At 57.0% G+C, this 21,208-nt stretch overlaps 2 protein-coding genes across 2 annotated transcripts; one reads left to right on the forward strand and one right to left on the reverse strand.

Annotated features, from left to right (window-relative positions):
- Positions 1-490: 490 nt before the first annotated feature.
- On the forward strand, positions 491-3,997 carry CAV3 (caveolin 3; the record flags this gene model as incomplete). Its single annotated transcript, XM_080350754.1, has 2 exons — positions 491-604; positions 3,656-3,997. The coding sequence occupies 2 exons, from the start codon at positions 491-493 to the stop codon at positions 3,995-3,997; spliced, it is 456 nt and encodes a 151-aa protein (XP_080206880.1).
- Positions 3,998-7,906: 3,909 nt separating this feature from the next.
- Positions 7,907-13,218, reverse strand: OXTR (oxytocin receptor; the record flags this gene model as incomplete). Its single annotated transcript, XM_080350240.1, has 2 exons — positions 7,907-8,154; positions 12,288-13,218. The coding sequence occupies 2 exons, from the start codon at positions 13,216-13,218 to the stop codon at positions 7,907-7,909; spliced, it is 1,179 nt and encodes a 392-aa protein (XP_080206366.1).
- Between the last annotated feature and the right edge of the window lie 7,990 nt (positions 13,219-21,208).

Raw genomic sequence — 21,208 nt, forward strand, 5'->3', positions numbered from 1 at the left:
CGGCTGATACCATGAGGGGCCTCCTGGGCTCGCAGAGGGACCCCGAGGCTCACCAGCCATCCCAAGACAACATGGCCTCTCTGGGCAATATTTTAATAATAATAATAATTCCCGTGTCCCTTGAGCTCCTTCATTTACAGATCCATAAACAACCATTTATCTTATAAACAACTATTTCTCTCAGGCTTTTGAGGACTTCTTCCCCAGTTTGGGCATTGTTTCTCCCACTGCCTCTCCATGCAAGGAGAAAATGCCAGCAGGGGCTGCACACCCACCCCCTGTGCCACCCTCACCTCAGCTCCAGGGCCACCAGCTGCCCGCATGTGCCCCCCCAGAGGTGACACGGTGGGGGCTGTCCCCAGCAAAGCCCCTTTAAGGGACAGTCGAGGGCGGGCGCAGGAGCCAGGACATTAATTTTAGCCTGGAGCCGTGCCAGGGGCGCAGGGCAGCTGGTGTTCGCAGCCCGCGCCCCGTCCCGTCCCCCGCAGCCATGGCCGAGGAGCAGAGCGAGCTGGACGAGAGGATCATCATCAAGGACCAGCACGTCAAAGAGATCGACCTGGTGAACAGAGACCCGAAGCGCATCAACGAGGATGTTGTCAAGGTAGGGTTGTTTCCGCACGGTGTTACAGAAGCATCGCTGACGCTTAATGCAATAGGTTGTGGGTATTGTGGTGCTGGGCTGGAGCTCAGGCAGGGCTGCGAGTCCCTGCTCCGTGTGCCACAGGAGGTGCCGTGACCTGGGGCTGCAGGGGACCTGCCACAAGCCCCAGCCCAGCTGGGTGACCGTGTGCCATGCACGGCTCCGGTTAGCGCGATATTTCCCGTTCCTTGAGTGCGCTCCCCAGCTTCACCGGCTGTAGCCTGAAAGCTTATGGAGACGCCCTCCCTTGCACAAGTGGGGAGCCAAAAATAAAACAGGGTCAGCCCATATCACTGATTTAAAGGGAACCTTGGAAAAAGACCTGACAATCTGAGCACCAGAGCATTAGATATGCGCTGTCCTATTTGGAAGCAGATTGTGTCTCACCCATGGCAGCAGGAGGGTGCAGCAAGGCTCCTCCGTTTATTCGTGATCAAAAGCAGTTTCTGGCCTGGCTGAACAGGGAAGCATTTTCCCACATGCTGATCAGCAGAGCTGGGCTGCTCTGAGCTTTGGTAGCATTATGGAAAAGATAATTTTGGCTCAAAGGAGAACAGGAGGAGATGGAAGGGGTTTGTTAAAACCGCACTGAGAGATCAAAGAGGATGACATGCCAGAAGGAACAAAGCCTGCTCACAAAGGCTTTGGAACAGGACGTGGCCTCAATCATGTTGCTGAGATTCAAGCTTGCGTTTGTGCATTAAGACACTATTACTGCTAAAGCCATGGGCACGGTCACGTTGAAATCTCCCTGGATGAGCTGTGTCAGTGACACCATAGATGGGCACCCTGTGCGCGGCGAGACGTGCCCGTGACAGCTGCCAGGCACGGCGGATCTGCAGCGTGCTCCCGGCAGCACACCCACATCTGCAGCGCCCAGCGCGCCCCACTGCCCTGCCACTGGGGTGACACCAGCGCCTTCCAGGCCACCCCCTACCCTCGTGGCAGCACCATTGCATAGACCCACAGAACAGCTGGGGTTGGAGGCACCTTCCCAGCTCCCCCAGTGCCCCCCTGCCATGAGCAGGGACATCTGCACCAGCTCAGGGTGCTCAGAGCCCCGTCCAGCCTGGCCTGGGATGTCTCCAGGGATGGTTCAGCCACCACCTCTCTGGCCACCCTGGGCCAGGCTCTCAACACCCTCAGGCCAACAATTTTTTCCTCATATCCAGCCTGAATCTCCCTCCTTCAGTTTAAAACCACCGGCCCTTGTCCTTTCACAACAGACCCTGCTGATACCAACAGCTTGCTCACATCTCATTCTAAGCTCCACACTCCATTTTTCAGATACAAGTTGTGGTTTTCTTCACCTCAAGCCTGTCAAGCTTTTCCTCATTTTGTATAGTCACCAACTAATTGTTGTAACTGTGCTGCTGAAGTTATTGTCGCGGGAGGGAATTCAGACGAACTGAGCTTGCCGACTGTTAGCAGCCCCATCTCTGCCTGTTCCCCTTGGGAATCCCCAAAAGAGGATTTCCAAGCTCACCCCCTCACGTGGCCACACTGCTGCTCCACCAGCTTTGGAAGCTCTCAGAGCGCTTGCTCAACGTACCTCCTGTTCCTCCTGCCTTAAAAATAGCAGGGCTGATAAGGCTGGGGGAAGGCAGAGAGCATCCTGCGCCCATGCTGCTCGCTGTGACCCTGCAGCAGTGTCCTGGAGGACAAGGCAAAGCCTCCCCGCTCCCCAGAGAGCAGCAGGACACTCCAGAACACCCCAGGCTCCGAACCGCTGGTGCTCGAAGCGTGCAGAGGGGAGCAGGGCGGTTTGCAGGCTCGGGGTTCCCATGGCCATAGACAAACCCATCCTGAGCAGCACGGTGCAACAGCCAGGATTTGAAACTGCATGGGTTACAGCAGTAGCACCGGCCACAGAGGCTTCGCAGAGCTCAAAACAGCCTCTTCCCCAGCAAAGCAACAGAGCGGTACCTGCATTTGGTGGTCCCCAAAAGCATGGGGCTGTGCCCAGGCTCAGCCCTGGATTCTGCCTCTCCTGCTCCTCCAGACCCACTTCTGGGGCATCACCAGCAGAAAGAGCAGCCAGGCAGAGACCCTTCTCTTATAGCCTGCCACGCCCTTCATTAATTGATCCTGATTGGCACCTGAGGCCCGCAGGCAGGTGTGCAGGGCCCTGCTGATGGGTCCAGCCCCCCCCGCCGGCGTTCCCGACCCCCCAGCCCTGCTGTCGGGGCTCCTGCCCAACCTCCTGCCCGCCCCAGGAAACTGAAGATGGTGCAGAAAGATTTTATGATCAAAGTGCTTCCAGAACCAGAGTGGATGTTGCAATTTAACGTAAGTGTACAAACAAACACATTAGCTTCCCCAGGAAAGGCCATGCCATTTTTCAAGACAAATAGCTTGGCTCATGCATCCCCTAAAATTGAGTTACACCACAACGAGGTCTCTACATGTAGTTCAGAGGCTTTTAAGAGCATTTGTCATTCAGAGGCGCTCGCGATGCCTGCACACAATGGCACCATCCCGGGAAGGGCACTGCCAAGCCGATCGCTCTCCCTCTTCAGACAGAGCACACGCAGAACGGAGCAGCTCGCCTCCACAGATATACATAAATAAGCCGTAAATCAAGAGGGCTGCTGGATTTTTATTAGTACAAACCACCTTCTTGCCGAGCAAGCAGCCCATGTCCCTGAAAGCTAAAAACGGGCAGGAACGCGCTCTGGGCTCCTCTGGAGTAAGCACTCCCACGCACAGCTCCCATCCCAGGGCTCGTGCCACCCACACCTGTGCCCACAGCTCAGGGATCGGAATGGGAATGTCCCCAGCCTGTGGGTGAAGCCTGTGTGTGCCGTGCTGAGCCAGGCAGCGCCGGGAGCCCAGCGCCGCGTCCCGCTCAGAGCTCTGCAGGGCAGGGCTCCCCTTGCCTGGGGGGTGCAGGGGATCCGTGTCCCCCCAGCACAGCCCAGGCTCTCCCCAGCCCCCCCATTCAGGCTTGGATCCTCACCGCCGCACTGGAGGCCCCCAAACCCCCTTTACCTCTGTCTTCTCTCCCCACAGGTGGATTTTGAGGATGTGATAGCTGAGCCTGTGGGAACATACAGCTTTGACGGCGTCTGGAAAACCAGCTACACCACCTTCACCGTCAGCAAGTACTGGTGCTACCGGCTGCTCTCTGCCGTGCTGGGCATCCCCCTGGCCGTGGTCTGGGGCTTCCTCTTTGCCCTCATCTCCTTCTGCCACATCTGGGCGGTGGTGCCCTGCATCAAGAGCTACCTGATCGAGATCCAGTGCGTCAGCCGAATCTACTCCCTCTGCATCCACACCTTCTGCGACCCGCTCTTTGAGGCGCTCTCCAAGATCTGCAGCAACATCCGAGTTGCTCTGCGGAAGGAGATCTAGGTCCCCACGCACACCCCAACCACCCTCTGCGCAGGTTCCCCGGTCCTGCAGCGTGTCCTCTCCTTGGCACATGGGCCTCTGTGTCCTGCCCTCAGTACGCGGACCCCCCGTGCCCAGGGACCTGTGCAGCACAGGTTGTCAGAGCTGCTCCTTACTCCGGCTCAAAGCCAGAAGCTTTAGGAGAAGAGAAGCCCATTGAGGCTCGGCAAGCAGCCCAGGGAGACCACCGGCATCATGCCGTGTTCCTGCAAGAGGGACCGCAGCATCCCTGGACCGCAGCATCTCCTGGACCGCAGCATCTCCTGGACCGCAGCATCCCTAGACCACAGCATCCCTGGACCTCAGCATCCCTGGACCGCAGTATCTACTGGACCGCAGCATCCCTAGACCACAGCATCCCTAGACCACAGCATCCCTGGACCGCAGCATCTCCTGGACCATGGCCCTGGGCCACAACCTGCAGCTGCAGATTGAGAAGCAAGGGTGCAGAGGTGCTGCTGGACAACAGACCAAACCCTGCCTGCTTCTCCATCCCTCCAGTCTAGAATGACACTATGAGAAATACTTGCATATGAATTATTATAATTTGTTGCAAATAATTGCTGTTGTGGAAGCTTCTGTATTAAATCTTGCTGCACAAGAGTTTTATGGATAGAATAGTGAAAGCTAACTTTTTTCATGTGTGTTTGCATTTCAGCAGAGCTTTGAAATCCAGATCAATTAGTGAATGAAATGTTGTGTCTGCCTCCTGGGAGTACGTGCTGGGCCTGGGCCACCAGCAGCTGCAAAACCACTTGTGGCAACGTGACACTCGCTGCTTAATTACAGGGCATCGTTATGCTCTGTGATGGGGCTGCAGAGTGGGCAGCGCCTGGCAGCGTCGAGAACAAATGGCTTTGGGTGACTTTGCTTGGGAAAGGACAAGCTCAGCTTTAGGTGAAGCTTTGGCTTGTTTCTCAGGGGGAATATTCCCCAGGTGCTCGCTGCTCTGGCTCCGCAGGTGTGCGGGGGCAGAGGAAGGAGCATCCTCCGGGCCCCTGCCCGCTCCTGGGACAACACTGGGATGAGGGCAGAAAGCCCAACTGGGAGCAATTTCCTCTGCTCTATTGCCAATTAATTCACTTAGCCCATCCTCACGAAGCCAAACTTAACTCTGCGGCACTGAAACGCTTTCTTGGCTCTGGCCTTAAGTGCTTTGCTGAATCAGGGCCCAGGAGGTCTTGCTATTCAGAGGTTATTCTCAATTGTATTCATGTGCTTTTTCCCTTTGGCTTCCAACAAAGACTCGGAGCCAGGGCTTCTTGCAGTGCCATGCCAAGGACAAGAAAGAGCCAGATTTTCTGTTGGTGTTCTTCCAGCGGCTTGGGATTGCGGACGTTCATTATCCCATGGCAATGTAGCACCCGTGCTCCAGCAACACCGGGGCTCGGGATGGATGGACTGATAGAAAAATATATTTAGATATTTGTAGTGGAAAAAAAAAGTCTTCAAAAACATTTTATCATGAGCATTTTTTAAAGCTTTTTGTGGGAATAAAAATAATTAAAACCAATTCTGGAATATATTTTTTGTCCTAGTGGTTCAGAGCATGAACCCAAACCCTGCAGAACTCTGGGCTCCCCGCTGGCGCGCTCTGTGGTCTCCCCGCACACAGAGCACACACTGCTCGTGTGTCAGCACCTCTCTTTGGCTTTTGCTCGTTATGCAAAGCTTTTTGGCAGCACATTCAATATCCTCCCACAGCGACAAACCCGGAGCTGCAGCCCGGGGATGGTGTGGGAGCTCGGCTGGTGGCTGGGGGGTCACTTGGCCGCGCTGTCCCCACGCATGGGGCTCGGCCCCGTCTGCGTGACCCCGTAAGCACAGCCCGCAATGGCACCCAGGGCTGGCGAGGCAACACCTGCCTCTCCCACAGAGTCCTCCTTGCTCTGCCCATCACTCCTGGTAAAATCCATCGCCACATCGCGTTCCCGTCCTCACAGATGGAGGATGCACCAGGCCCCCGGGTCCATCATAAAACAGGAACCCTCGCTCCTTGTTTGGCACAGGAGCTAATTACTCTGAAGGAGAAAGAAGGTGAACGTGGGAGGAAAACGCTATCTGCTTACCTAAGGGTTTAAACCAGGCTGGTAAAACATGCTGAGATTGAATCTGCTGGGTTGTGTTCAGCAAATGTGCTGAGAGCTCACTTGAAGCCACCAGAAAAAAAAATCAAAGGAATGCCAGAACAGGAAAGGTGAAAATGTACCTGTTGATAACAGTGAAAAAATAAAGCACATGTTTAAATGCATTTTTCATATTCCTTCCCAACACGTTACCCTCTGGCTGCACGCTGGCCACGCTCCCGTGTGTCCCTGCCGGCGGCGGGAGCGAAGACGGGAGCATCGTCTGATGTCCCCATGGCTCTGCTGCCGAGTTCCTGGGCACGCTCGCAGCGCCACCAGAGCTGCCCTCGCCGGGGCTGCGCCGCGCTGCCTGCGTGCTGCCTGCATGCTGCCCACGTGCTGCCTGTGCGCTGCCCGCGGGCTGCCTGCGTGCTGCCCGTGTGCTGCCCGTGTGCTGCCTGCATGCTGCCTGCGCGCTGCCTGTGTGCTGCCTGTGCGCTGCCCGCGTGCTGCCCACATGCTGCCTGTGCGCTGCCCGCGTGCTGCCTGCGCGCTGCCAGTGCACTGCCTGCCTGCTGCGGGTGAGGTGCCTGCCTGCTGCAGATGAGCTGCCTGTGCGCTGCCCATGCGCTGCCTGTGCGCTGCCTGCGCGCTGCCCACATGCTGCCTGTTCGCTGCCCGCATGCTGCCTGCGCACTGCGGAACACACCCGCACATGCCCCCGGCGCTTGGTGTGGCACTCCGCAAACAAAAACAATGTTACGCTGAGTAGAGTCGGGTCTTGTGTTTCAAGCATCGTTTCCCATCGTTTTCCTTCATTTTGTTAACGTGATGCTCCTTCTGCACTTCCCTCCCGCTTCCCATCCAGACACGGTCAGAAAACTTTATTTACAGGTATTTTGTAACAATAAAAACTCCATGCCATCAGCATGACCTTGTGCGTCACAGAGCAAGAAAATTGCATTGGTGTAGAAGACTAAATGCGATCTGCGGCAAACCCAAAGCAAAAGCTTGGCCCTGGGGGGCTCGACGGGCGTTTTCCCATTGAACCCCGTGGCGCCCGGCTGTAATCCCACATGCTGCCCTTGGAGAAGCGTTTGCACACACTCAGCCAACGTGTTATTGCACAGATCCCCGTCCCCTCCCCTGGCTCTGCCCACCCGTGTGCACAGCCCCGCACAGCACAGCACAGAGCTGGGGGACGGGGACACCCGGGCGTTAGTGTTGTCCCCAGCGCTGTCCCGGCAGTGCCATGGGTGGGCCCGGGCACGGAGCAGGGCTGGCAGCGAGCAGGGACATGGGGACAGGGCTGTCCCTGCCCCACAGTGCCTCCAGCCGGGCAAGGACATGGTGCTGAGCGCGGTGCCTGCAGCTCTGCCCCAGCCACCCTGCATCCTGTGGGATTCCTGCTGCCGGCAGAGCTGGGGACAGATGCGCGACACCGGGGTGGCACCTGCCACCCTGTGCGGCAGCCCCGCGCATCCCACGGGGACACGGTGCCGTGTGGGATCGTTTAGGGCAAAACCTGCCACTTCCAGTGTCTAAAAGCCACGAGTGTCAGTGGTTTTGGGGATCAGAAGCGGGTTCCTGGCGTCCAGTACCAGGCGGCACTGAAACCTGGAGCACAGCAGTCCTCCCTCGCTCCTGCCTCAGTTAAATAACGATGGCTGTACATGCTTACACGCGCACAGACATATATACACCCATTTATACAGAAGCCCCTTGCTTGTCCGAGTCCCAGCTTGTCCCGGGGCAGCGCCGGAGGCAGCGCGGCGGCGGAGCGCGGTCCCGGCCGGCGATGCCCTCACGTGGCGCCCGGCTGCGTGAAGCTGCGCTGGCTGGTGCTCCTGCAGCTGAGCACGAAGGAGGAGGAGTTGCTCTTCTTGCCGACGCTCAGCTCGCACGCGGGCCGCGACTTCAGGTAGCGCGTGGAGCAGCACAGGAAGCGCCGCATCAGGTCGTGGAAGAGATGGCCGGTGTAGAGCATGTAGATCCAGGGGTTGCAGCAGCTGTTGAGGCTGGCCAGCAGCATGGCGATGATGAACGGGGAGGCTGCGGGCAGAGAGCACGGTCAGAACCGCGCTGGGGAGCCGGGCAGCGGGCACAGGCTGCGGGGGCTGTGCCGGCGCCGGCCGGGCTGTCCCTGCCCGCAGAGCACTACGGGACAGCAGCAAAGAACAAAAACAGGGGAAGCAAGTCTGGCTTTAAACAACTTGGGTTTAAGGTTATTTTCCCCTAGCAGAGCTGTGTTTGCCCTGCTCAGCTCCTGTGCTGCTGCCTGCTCAGCATCACCCTACTAATGCCTTGGGAAGGGGCAGAGCTGCCCCCAGCATCTGCTGTATGATTTGCCTCTATCACACCCGAAGTGGGGAGGGGGGGACGTGGCCTCTTGGCGTTGCCGTGGCAAAAAGCAGCACTGGGAACAGAAAGAGCCAAGTGGCTCGTTTTCCCCCCCCAGTGGCCAATTTGGGGCAGACCAGTGGCTTTTCCCACCCCAGTAATGAAGCCGGGAGCCTGGCAATGGCTGCAAGGGGGACACTGGGGACAGGAGGCAATGGTGGCAGCGGGGTGACAGGACACCAAGTCTCCAGCTGCTGCTCTCCAGTCCCTGAGCACAAAGTATCTGACTTTCTGGTGAGAAAGGGGACGGTGGGACTCGCACCCCCCGGCAGCAGGACCAGGACGGAGCCTTTATCCTGCTCCCTGTTTTCAGCACATCTTGTGTCCCTGTGCCCCCGGGGACGTGCCAGCGGGGAGGACGTGTACTCGAGCCCGGCTGCCTGGGCACCCTTTCCACCTCTGCCAAAACCCACTCACAGTTTTTAAACCAGAAAAGAAGTGTGAATAATGAATACTAGTTTCCAAATCCACCTTTAACCAACTCATGCATAATTCCTGCTCTACTGATGTCTGGTCCAACCGCTTTTAATTTCAAGCATATGCTACAAGAAATCTGTGGGGAACGGTGCATAAATCCTGGGCACAAGAACTGAAATACATCACAGCATTTCTATCCACTTTAAAAAACCCAGCCATGGCTGACTCAGCTCCTCTCCCTGAGGCAGATACATTGGATTCCATGGAGCTTGCTGCAGGGTAGGTCTATCATGGACCTCTGCCCTGCTCACCGGGGCTGCTGGAGACCCCCGAGGGCTGCGCGGGCGCTCCCCAGGCGATGACACCCCCGCATGGGGCCAGGGCTGCGCGGTGACACCCCACACGGGGCCGGGGCTGCGCGGTGACACCCCCAGCATGGGGCTGGGGCTGCGCGGTGACACCCCTGCACGGGGCCGGGGCTACGCGGTGACACCCTGCACAGGGCCGGGGCTGCGCTGCCCGCAGGGATGGGCAGAGGCAGGAGGATGCGGGGCCGGGAAACGAAATGAGAATTGCTCACTGATTGCCACAGATAGATGGACGTTTTCACTCACAGCCCACGTTCCAGGGCATCGGCTCCCAAGATTGAGGGACCGATGCAACCGTTACGGTGCTTCACAGCCTCACTATTATCTTCACAGAAACCTTAACCCAACTTAGACTCAAAGCTCAAAATGCCACACGTAACATAAATTATCTGTAAGGTGTGCGGAGCAGAAACCTCATTCTAACTAATGTTTTGTGAAGGATCCTCAGTGCTTAAGCCAACACGTGCACCATAATCTGTAGCTCCAACCTGCACTTGCAGAGTTTTATGAAGCGAGAAAGACCCACACAGAGAGGTGCTGAAGTGGATCGGTAACAGCAGGGTGAGATGTGTCTGATTAGCGCTGTCCTAGCTGGGAAAGGAGGGCTGCTTCAGTTTGCTTCCTTCGCAGCCCTGTGTTTCACCCCAACACACCAAACCACAGCACTTTGTGCCCTGCGAAGGTGGAAGCACAGCCCGCGGCACCCCGGGCAGCAGCGCTACCGCAGGGGTACACAGGGCAGAACAAGCGCCGTGTGTCTCTCTGCTGACACCGAGCTCTGCGTCCCACCACGCTGCGGGATGCAGCGCAGGGCAGAACGCTGCAGGTGCCTGCTCAGCATCCTCTGGGATCCAGGGGGGTATAAACACACCTTCCCTTGCCAGGAACAGTCTCTGTGACATCCTATATGCACAAAACTAAATGTGTTCCTAAGTGAGCGATCCTCTATCACCCTGCCATTGTGACCTGCTCGTCCCCTCCTGGAGTGCAGCCCATGGGCACCCCAGTGGTGCCGGGGCCCTGCACAGCGAGCACCCAGCCCCGTCTCTGCCCTCACACGCCTGCAGACTGCAAAGCCTGCAAGGTGGGAAGCAGCCAGGCTCCCCGCGTGCTGCGGGGCAGGGCTGCGCCAGGCGCCCGCAAACTGCCCGGCCAGGCAGCCGCAGCCCCGCTGCAAAGGAAAAGGGCCGCAGGACAGCAGAACGCTGCAGGAACAGCGCGGTTACCTGCAGAGGGGTCAGACTGGCTGCCCCCTTGTGCCCCTGGGCCGCCAGAGAGGAGGAGGATGGACCTGGGAGGAAGGGCTAGGGTCTCATGGCACTTGCTGTCCACAACCAACCAGGCTTTTCCTCGCTGTGCCATGCAGCAAACGCCCTGGCAGAACTGCCACCCTCCACTGTAGACACGGGCCCCCGAGCAGCAGAAACGTGAAGGGAAAGGGAGCTTGCTGCAACTCAGCACGGCTGGAGCTTTCCTTGGTACAGAACAGCAAAGCACAGCAGAAAAGGCAAGGCAAGACAGGGCCAGTGCGCAGGGTGAGCCAGGGGAAGGTTCGCAAGGCAGCGGGCAGGGCAGTGGCTGTGCACCCGCACTGTGCACCCGCACTGTGCACCCGCATCCCCCCCGCAGCGCAGGGACCAGCACAGCGGCAGAGGTTTGTTTGCCAAGCAGTCAGGTGGAAGCCCTCGAGATTGTCGGTTTGAAATAGAGCAGAAGGGAGAGACGCAGCTTCATCCCAGGGTGTATCTAACAGCTAGAAAGTTCAACCAGCCTGAATCGGGTGCAAAACCAAGAGACAGCTGCCTGGAGCACCAAGAGAGGTTTAAAAAGCTGTGCTTCACTTCTGCAGCTGAAATAAAAGAAGCAGAGAGAAGCAAAGTAAGGAAGGCTGGAGCCAGACAGGCTAGCAGCTTTGGCTGATGGGATAATGGCTGTGCACAGGCTGCAGGAGACCCCAGGTTTTGCACAGAGCACTGCGGAGCTGGAATAGGGTTGCAGAAGAGGAAGGAGCAGGGTGCAGGCGAGCCCTGCGCTGCACAGCCCTGGCTGCAGCAGGGCTGCGGGGGGGTCACGGCTCCGCAGCCCCTGACAGCCCCAGACTCCACGTTTCTGCTGAGCTGGGTCGGTCTGGCCAAGCAGGAGTTGTCCTGGGTGCATTTTCTTGCCCTTTCTCCCACCTCACAAACTTGTGTGGAGTTTTTTCTTTTAAGCTTTCCTGTCCGGTTCTCCCTGCGGGTGCAGAGGGACCATGGGCCGCCTCCAGCCAGGCACCGCACAGACTTGCACAGCTACAAGCATATGAGACCAAGGAGGGTAATATATTTCACTCTGTCTGCAACCTTAGTGATGACAAGAGCAGCCAGCACCAAGTATAAAAAATGGTAAATCAGTGACACCACGTCCTTTAGGAAAAGCCTTTGCTCATAAATCAGCAGCTTTCTGCAGGAACCCTGCTCCCGTCAGAGATAAAATAACAGTAGCGCAGTCCCGGAGCAGATGGAAATGGGAGGAGAGGGGAAAAGACAGCAAGAGAGCGGAAAGCAAAGAAGTCAGTGAGGACAAAATGACACGGTGAAAGACAAGTCGGGCACTAACACTGTGCAGTTTTCCCCTGCGGATGGCACGGGGCTGAGCCCTCACACAGCCCCTGGCGCCCCTCAACACCCGGGGTGGGCGATCGAACAACCCAGCGCAGCCCTGGGAAGGCTGACCTACTGCACCGGGGGACAGGAGAACCTCCCGAGCCACCACCCCACAGCCAGCGCGCAGGCTGCCCCTGCGGGGGCTCGGCTCGCCCTTGCCTGCAGCAGGGAGCTCCGGTGCAGCCGCTGCTGCCTGTCGGGTGGCTTTTCCAAGTTCAGGATGCTTTCCTGTCCCCCCCAGCCCCCCGAGACCCGGCTCGGAGCAGTTTCTCGCTGTCATTTGCAGCCCCGAGGTCGCGGTCGCTGTCCCTGTGCTAAGCAGTCCATGCAAACGCAGGGCTATGGGGAGAGGACGTACCTTCCTGCGGAGCATTGGTGTCCCACACAGACCACATCTGCACAAAGAAAAAGGGCGTCCAGCACACTATGAAAGCTAACACTATGATGAAGGTCATTTTGACTGTCCGGATCTTGGCTTTGGAGATGAGCCGGGTGCTGCTGACCCTGGCAAACGCCGTCCCGCTGCAGGAGCTGGAGCCCAGACCCATGTTGGGCCCATGAGCCATCTTAAGCTTCACGTTCTGCCAGATTTTGAAGCTGATTAAGCCATAGCAGATGCTCAGCATCAATACAGGGATGATGTAGACCATGAGGGTTATCCAAGTGACATAGGCTTTAGGTCCCCAGGGCTGGATGAAATCTGCCCAACAGTCATAAACTCCATTCCCCACATCCCTCAGAGAAAATATGTGGATCTGAGGGATGCTGACCAGCAGGCACAGCAGCCAGGTGAGGAGGACAGAGACCCGGTCCGCCCTCCTGTGCAGGGACCTCAGCGGCTGACAGATGGCCAAGCACCGGTCCAGGGACATCAGCAAGAGCATGTAGGTGGAAGCAAACATCCCCACTACCTGCAAGTACTTGATCAACCGGCAAAGGAAATCTGGCCCATAAAACCTGAAGGTGATGTCCCAGATGAGCTGGGGCAGAACCTGGAAGATGGCCACGACCAGGTCAGCGATGCTCAAGTGCTTCATGAAGAAGTACATGCGGGAGTGCTTCTGCCGGGTGGTGTGGATGGCCAGCAGCACACAGAGGTTGCCGGTCAGGGCGAGGAACAGGATGAGGCAGAGCACCGTCACCTCCACCTTGGCCATGTCCTCGTTCCTCTTCAGGGGATCGGTGGTGCTGTTCCTCCCGGAGCTCTGGTTCTCCAGGCGCAGGCTGCCGTTCCCCAGAGAGCTGTTGATGGTCCATACGCTGCTCCCCGCAAAGTACAACTTCTCCATGGCCAGCTCCGTCCCACATAGAGCCCGGTAGCAGGGAGGGTGGGTGGCAGATCCTCTCCGAACGCGTCCCCGTTTGAGTCAGCCGTGTCCCCGCTCGGCTCCGCTCCCCGGGCTGTGCGGCTCCGGCTCTGCCGTTCCCCGCCGTTCCCCGCCGAGCAGTCCCGCCGGTCCCGGCCCCGGGGCTGGAGACTCTCCGGCGGCTCCACCCTGTCCCCTCCCAGGGTACCCGACGTCTCCGCAGGCTCCTGCCCCCAGACAAAACAAAGCGCAGGAGGAGCATCAGGGGAAAGGGCCGGCAGAGAGACGCGGTGTCCCCATCCCATTCCTCCCGGAGGGGCTGGACCCCAAACCCCGTTCCCCCCCAGCTCCCCTCCTGCCCGGGCACCCACCGCCCATCGCACCGTGGGCAGGTCCCCGCAGCCGCACCGGCTCCCGCTCCCACCTGCGGCCCCTCCCGGGGCAGCCCCAGGGGCAGAGCTTGGCGGGGCCGGGGCCGGACAGGGAGGGGACCCGGGGAAGGGACCCGGGGAGGGGACCCGGGGAGGGGACTCGGGGAGAGAAGCCGGGGCCGGACCTGCCCGCGGAGCCGCCGCGCTCGGAGCGGCCGCCGCGAGAGGGAGCGGCGGAGCGGAGCTGCCCGCGGGGTGGGCGGGGGCTGCCGGGGGTCCCGCGGAGATGGGCGGGGGCTGCGAGCCCCGGGGGCGCCCAGCGTCCCCGTCAGCCCAGCCCCCGTCACCGCGGCCCCCGGCCGGCCCGGCCCGGCCCGTCCCGCCGGGCAGAGCCGGGGAGCGGCCCCTCCGCCGGGCTCACCTCGGCTCGAACGCAGCGCGGAGCCTCCGCGGGCTGCGAGGACAGGAACCCCCGGGCAGGTGCGGTGCGACAGGGCGAGATGAGACCGAGCCGGTGTCCCGGTTTGGTACCACGGCGAGAGCCTGGGAAGCAGCCCCGGCTGCCTGCAGCGACAGGCTAAACGCTCTTCTTGCCTGGGAGCCGCTGAAGAGAATGTCAGACACCAGTGCAAACAGCTTTGGGGGCTCAGGGCTCTGCGCCCAGAGGGACAGGGGGCTGATCCCCCTGGGGGTTTTGGGTGCCCCAGAGGAGCTGGATTCCAGCTGCCGGTAACACTCAGCAAAGCTCCCACCGTATGTGCCAGCACAGCCTCGTCTATAGGAAGCTCACATTTCTGTTACCTGCAGCTAAAACAACCAACAAGAACTTTTCTTGTTCTGCCAGGAGGATTATTTTAGAGTATTGTTACACCATTTCTATAAAAGAAGGAGAGGTGGCTACATTTGACATTGTTTGCCATCAGTGCTGATAGCTCAGCAGCACGTTTCACTGTTTTTCCAAGACTCTGGCCCCTAGGAGGGAAGCCAGGACCCAAGAGCGCGGGGGGCGTTCAGAAGAGCAGGACCCACCTCAGCTCCCCTCCCCAAACCCAGCGCCGGCAGCCACGCAGTCGCTCCCAGGCCTTGTACCCAAGATGTGGCTTCGGCAGGACCCGCCTGCCCGGCCGCTGCAGCCCCGAGCTCCGGAACAGCCAGGCTGGTGCCCGCTCCCTGCGCCGCTGTCCCCGAAAGCCACAGCTCCAGCTCTACCGAGCCCAGCCTTAGGCCTTGAGTAAACATCTCTGCAGTTATTTTTAAAGATTTTTGGGAACCTTTAGCTCTATGCAAGATGTAGAAATGTTAAATACTTTGGCAAGTTCTTCCCTCCAGGGTTCACGTTCTTCCTCCTTCAGGCAATAAAACGGCTGTGGGAATCGCTGAGGATAACAACTCACCATGTGCAATGCTGATTTTTTCATTGTTCTGCCTTTTTCGGGAGAGTTCTGTAGGAGGAACTGACCGTGGGTGAAATCCCGGCTCCAGTGGGGTCAAGGAGAGGTTTGCCCTTGGGTTCTGCATGGATCCTTCAGCATCTTGCAGGGTACCAAGGGATGATAAATGTGTTTTGGGACCAGCTGGCATGGAAGTGCTGGTGAGACACTCGGTTCAGGTGAGAGAGCAGCCACTGTTTGCTCCTCTTTGCCGTCAGATGAGGCGTCACTCATAACTACATGGATACTTATTCCTTCGCAGACTAGAACTGAACCACTTCTAATGCAGGAAAGAGCCTGATGCCAATCGCGTTGCTTAGACGTGCTGCAGCTGAATGCCTCAAAGAGTGGTGTGTAATTGCAGGACACATTCTATTTCAACAGTGAATCATAAACGCTGAGCTGTGAACGAGCTCTCCCAGGACTCATGCGCTTTGTCTCCGTGCCAATGCCAAGCTGTTCCCAGGGCTGCGCTTCCTAACGCTCTGTCTGCTCTGATTCACGAGCCCAGGGGCTTAGTGAGCCGCTGGCTGCTGAGGTGAACCATCATACCCCTTGAGGACTGAACGCTGGATTTAAGAGGCTAAGTCACGGCAGGTTTTCATTAGTTTTGCTTCAAGTATCTCGGCTGCAGTCTGGGCTCCTTGCTCCCGTTGCACCTGCAGGTCCCCCCGCCTGGCTGGGGTGCAGCCCGGTTGGAGCGACGCGCTGTGGCGGGGCCAGGGCTGCTCACACCGGCCCCACACCGAGCCCCTCGCTCCTCGTGAACGGGGCCGCAGTGTCACCACTCCCCAGCCAAAGAGGGACCAGATTTTGGGAGCACCGCAGCTGCTCTGTGCACCCCAGGGTGCGTGTGCGCCCGTGGCCGAGCAGCCCCGCTGCTCCCTCTGATCCCGCAGCTCCCCACGGCCGTCGCTCTCCCCTGCCCGGCCTGCGACAGCCCCAGCAGCCGTTTCCCCGGCTCTGCGGCTGGACAAGCTTCAGGCGGAGCTTTGTGTGCAGCTCTGACTGATTTGCCATTTGCCAACAGGCAAAGTGCTCCCACTCCCCACCATGAAGACGTGCCCAGGGAAACACAGACCGAGAGCATCCCCGTCCACATAAAGTCCTGCTTCCCTCCCGGGCAGCTCAGAGACACGAGTCATTCACTGGGGTTTGGCATCGACCTCACCAGTTACACAACATACGGCTCTTCCATGCATCTCCTCATCTGTGATCCCGGCTTTTGGCTGTCACAGTTTGGCAGCTGACATGTTTGTTTTAGTAAGTCTGAAGGATTCACCAAAGCAGAGAAATAAAAAAGAAACCTCTTTGGTTGAAAACAGATTCAGTCACCCTGAATGGTGCCGGGGCAGCAGCAAAGCGGGTGCACAGGGACCCCCTGGGGAGAAAGTCACCTCGGTCCCCCCAGCTCCAGAGAGGCCCAAGAGGAGCTGGCCCACGTCCCTCCCGTCCCAGCCTTCCCGGAGCCCCCCGGTGCCCCGCAGCCCCGGCCCCGCGTGGTGCGCGGTGATGGGCACGGCTACAGAGGGTCACCTTCAAACCATGCTTGGGGCACGGGCAGGAAAAGATGCAATAAGCAGAAAACTCAAGCTTTTCTTTTCTTTTCAACCTTCCCTTGCTTGTTTTCTTTTTCCCAGTTTCTGTTAAAGGAAAATTTCCAAGTGGTTCTCAAAACCGTTAAGTCCAGTCAAAATAAACTCACCGTGCGACTGCCAGCTGCCTCAAGAGTTCACTTAATTGCACCTATAAACGTTAATTTGAGCGAATAATGACAGCACCGCACAGCTGGCACCTGCAGAGCCCGCCCACGGGGGCAGCGGTGACCGTGTCCCCGGATCAGGCCCCGTGGCGGCTGCAGCCAGCGAGGTCAGCCTCCTGCCCCGCGAAGGCAATAACGCTGTCACTGTGTGATATCAGAATGCTTTACTGTGATTGTGCGGGGCTGCAGTGCGGGAACAGCTTCGGTTCGGCAGCCGCAACCTGCGGTACTGGCAGATGCAGCTCTTGGGGGGTTTCCCTCGTGAAGGTATGAGAGTCAGATACAAGATCTCATCATTCCGTCCATATGCCCATATTCTCGCATCAGTTACCAAGTGTAAAATCCCACAGGGGGCTGAGGGAAGAGGCACTGGCTGAACAGGTGGTGGCCGCGCTGCCCCAGGCGCAGCGGTGCTGGGTACACAGCCCCACGCTGGGCACGGGACCTTCTGCACCGGCTTGTGTGCGCAGGAACAGGGCAGGCTGAAGGATGCAGAAGCGAGGATCTAACGGCCACTCCTGCCCGCAGCGGGAAGGGAGCAAAGGGAGCTGCTGTAGCGGAACGTCCCTCCCGCCGCGCGGGCCGCGGGGCTCGGCCGGACCCCATCCCAGTGCCGCTCCCCGCGCCGCGCGGGACGCTCGCGGCCCCTCGCTCCTCACCCGCGGCTGCACCGCCGTCAGAACACAAACAGGCGTGGTTGTAAAGCAAAGAATCCTGTGCGAATGACAGGGGTTTCTGAGTCACCCCCAGCTCCCTCCAGCTCTAAAACTCCAGTGATGCCATAGAGCTGGAAACATTTTTGTTTTAAAAATACACGCTCTGGAATAATCAAAAGCACAAGCGCTACATAAGGCTAAATTTAATTGCATGTCGGTTTACTGCTGCATCTGAAATAGCTGTTTTTCCAATAGCTATGTTGAATCCCAGCTTTACGGTCCCCCTGATACACAGCTCTGGCAAAACGTCAAGTCCAGGCCAGTGTTGTACAGACGGCGCGGTGGCCGCCCGTGAACCCTCGTGTGTGGATGTGGCCCGTGGCAGGCACTGCGACCTACGAAGCCAGAATATTTTATCTGGCTGCTTTTGCATGGGAAATTCTCTTTATCCTAGAAGTTTTCCCCAGCCCTCACCCCCTGCACTGGGGTGCAAGAGGCTCCACTTTGGAAAATCACTAAAAATACAGAGATGCGCAGTCCCACGCACACACCTCCCGGAAAAGGCCGATTAGCGCTCCACCAAAACGCCGCTGAATGTCACGGGCTCTAGGTAAGGCTTAGGGATGCACGAAGGGCAGAGAGAATGAGGAGCGTTTCCCCATGTTTCTTAACTATTCACATGAGTAAATCCCCAGGTATGGTAGAAACTCCCCACGTTGTTATCCATTTGGTTATACAGCTTTTCAGAGGAATACGCACCCAGAGTAAATATTGTAAAATGCACCATGCTTAAGTCTACAAGTCTCTGGAGGCAAAACATGGAAATAAAAGCAATACACAAAATTATCAGGTCCCAAACACTTATACACAATCCACTGAGTTAATGAAGTCACTGACTCGTGGTGACACGCTACAGTACGATGCAGCTTTTTGAAGAGGCAGGTAAATACTGCTACACTCTTAGGTAATTCACACCACCAGTTACAGCGTCCGACGGCTGAAAGCGTGCTCCTGGCTGTGGTGCTTTTGCTCAAAAGCAACAACAAAAACCCCACACCAAACCAAAAGCTCGTCCTCGGGTTGATGGTGGCAACTAACCTGGTCGTCCGTGTGGGCGCCGCTGCTCCGCACCGCACTGCTCTGCACCACTGCTCCGCACCGCTGCTCTGCACCGCGCTGCTCCCCGCCTGCTGATTTGATTGGGAAACTATCCCCAAAGCATCACCGAGAGGGAATCGAGCCGGCCAAGCTGGATGTACACAGACGGGGAAGAGGGGGGACAACCTGGATGCTGCAGTCTCAAGCTTTAGAAAGCATTTGCAGCAGAAAAAGAATTGACATGAGTTCATGCCACCTATCAAGACCATTTCTTCTTTTCCCTTCTTTTTGTTTATCCAGGAACACTGAGCTCACTCAAAGGATTCAATGTTAAGAACCTTTTACATCATGTTCACAGGATTCACATCATTTCCTTCAAAGAAATGCCCTGCCTGTTGGAACAGTCAGCCTCTGCTCCCACGGCCGCTTCCAGCCGCGCCGAAGCCCAAGCCATGCTCATCCAACTTTTGTAGATTAAGTCTTGAAAAAGAACCTGAACTTGCTGGCATTAAACCAGCTGCCATTTCCATAAGCATTACCATTAATATTGCAGTACTGCAAGTAAAGGTCCCCAGCAGAGCCTCGGAAGGTGCTCTAGCTCTTCACTGGGTACCAGACACGCAGGGGACGCCACGGCCTGCGCCAGCCCCGCTATCCCAGGATGCAGCACCAACGCTCCATCCAAATCTGTCAACTTAAACCCATTTAAACGAGAGCAGGCTGTGCATCGGGCTGATCCAATAATCTAGGCTGATCCTGTAATCCCCCAAGTCCTGTCTAGGCTGTGACAAGGTAGGTGTCTGTGGGTTGTACAGCGGAACCCACGTCCTGCCCATCACAGGCTGGACTGGGGGGACAGAGGAGTGACAGCTGCACCAGTCACTTGGGGGGGGTGTTAGAGCCAACATACAGAACCTCTGCAGACAACACGTGTAACCTCTGCAAACAACGTACAGAACCTCTGCAAACAACAAATATAGCCTCTGCAAACAACGTACAGAACCTCTGCAAACAATACGTATAACCTCTGCAAATAACAAATATAACCTCCACAAACAACACGTATAACTTCTACAAACAATGTGCAGAACCTCTGCAAACAACACATATAACCTCTGCAAACAAGGTGCAGAACCTCTGCAAACAAGGTGCAGAACCTCTGCAAACAAGGTGCAGAACCTCTGCAAATTCTGTGCACGCAGCTGCGTGCAGGATGTGAACCCGCCCGGCTGAGGGTTTTGTAGATGGCTCCGTAATGACGTTGTTCCTGCTAAAATGTTTCTCGCATCATCCCATTATGGCCCCAAAGCCCATAAAATCAATGGAGCCTGCACAGACCCTGGGAATAATGAGCTGGCCTGATACAGGACGGTGGAAATATATGTACATATGCTTTTTTAACAAAGCGACTTCAGCTGCAAGCTTTTGGGAGATTATGTCATAATTTTACTACTTTCACTTGTTTGTTTTTTACTGTATTTCTGTATAACTTCATGCTATTCAGCCGCTCTGGATGCTCTGAAGGAGCAATGAAGAGCCAAACAAACCAGCTGGGGACCCGCGAGTGGAAGGTGAACGTGCAAAAACAGCGACTTTCACGGCACCTGCAGAACCCACCAACAAAGCAACATGTTATTGAGCATCGCCTCAGATATTAATTAATATTTCCACACACATACGTGTGACTCATTCATTTAACACCCGGTAACCGAGGTACTAACACGGGGCTCAGTTCTGATCGAGCATCACTCTCACCTTGCTACGGGAAAGACAGAGGAGCCGGAATAACACTGAAATACATACATCAGCTTATTTTTATACATATTAATATGTAAATGATGCAATTAATGTGCTTATATGTGTAAAGGAAAGCGAATCAGCATTGCTGCTCATCACTACAACAAAATCTGTGCTGGGTGATAGGAAAGGGGCTGCAGTCCTGAGCTAATTAAGCACATATGTGTGTATATATGTGTGTGTGTGAGTATAGAAGTGGGCACCCATCTAGAGACGCCCCAGGGTGGGGGGTGCACCCCACGGCCCTCACACCGAATTGTGCCCCAGGAACGCAGCCAAACGACGGACCAGGGAGCAAGATTTCACTTGGAAAATGAAGCCCAGCTACATTTATGCAAACTGTCCTTCCTCGCTAATTATCGCCCATTTGCAATAATATGTTTACCTTCTCCTTCCTGAAGTCACTTATTTGTCCTTCTCCTCATTTAATTTCGGGTGGTTGATGTTGAGCCAACTCACCAATTTGTCAGAATGGTTCTGGATGCAGGTTCCCATCTTCATGGCGCTCGCAGCGGCTGCTCCACCTCCTGGCTGCGGAACAACACCATTATTTACCTGTTTCTGAACAGAAAACGACGGGTGTTCGGCTCTCCCGGCCTGCAGCGTGACGAGTCAGCTCGAATTCCTGCACCTGGCTAAGGCTTTCCAGTCCAAAGCGTCTGTTCTGCTGTCCAACGGGCTGTCCTTAAACCAAAGGGTCATTTCTTAATTACTCCTGCCAGCAAACACGCCACCCTTGGAGCGCTGGCCTGAGGCACCAGGGACCCTGCCTGTCCCCTATGTGTCCCCTGCTCATCCCCTGCCCATCCCCTGTGTGTCCCCTGCTCATTCCTTGTGTGTCCCCTGCCCACCGCAGCC

Source organism: Nesoenas mayeri (genome assembly GCF_963082525.1).
Source record: "Nesoenas mayeri genome assembly, chromosome: 10".
Taxonomy (NCBI): domain Eukaryota; kingdom Metazoa; phylum Chordata; class Aves; order Columbiformes; family Columbidae; genus Nesoenas; species Nesoenas mayeri.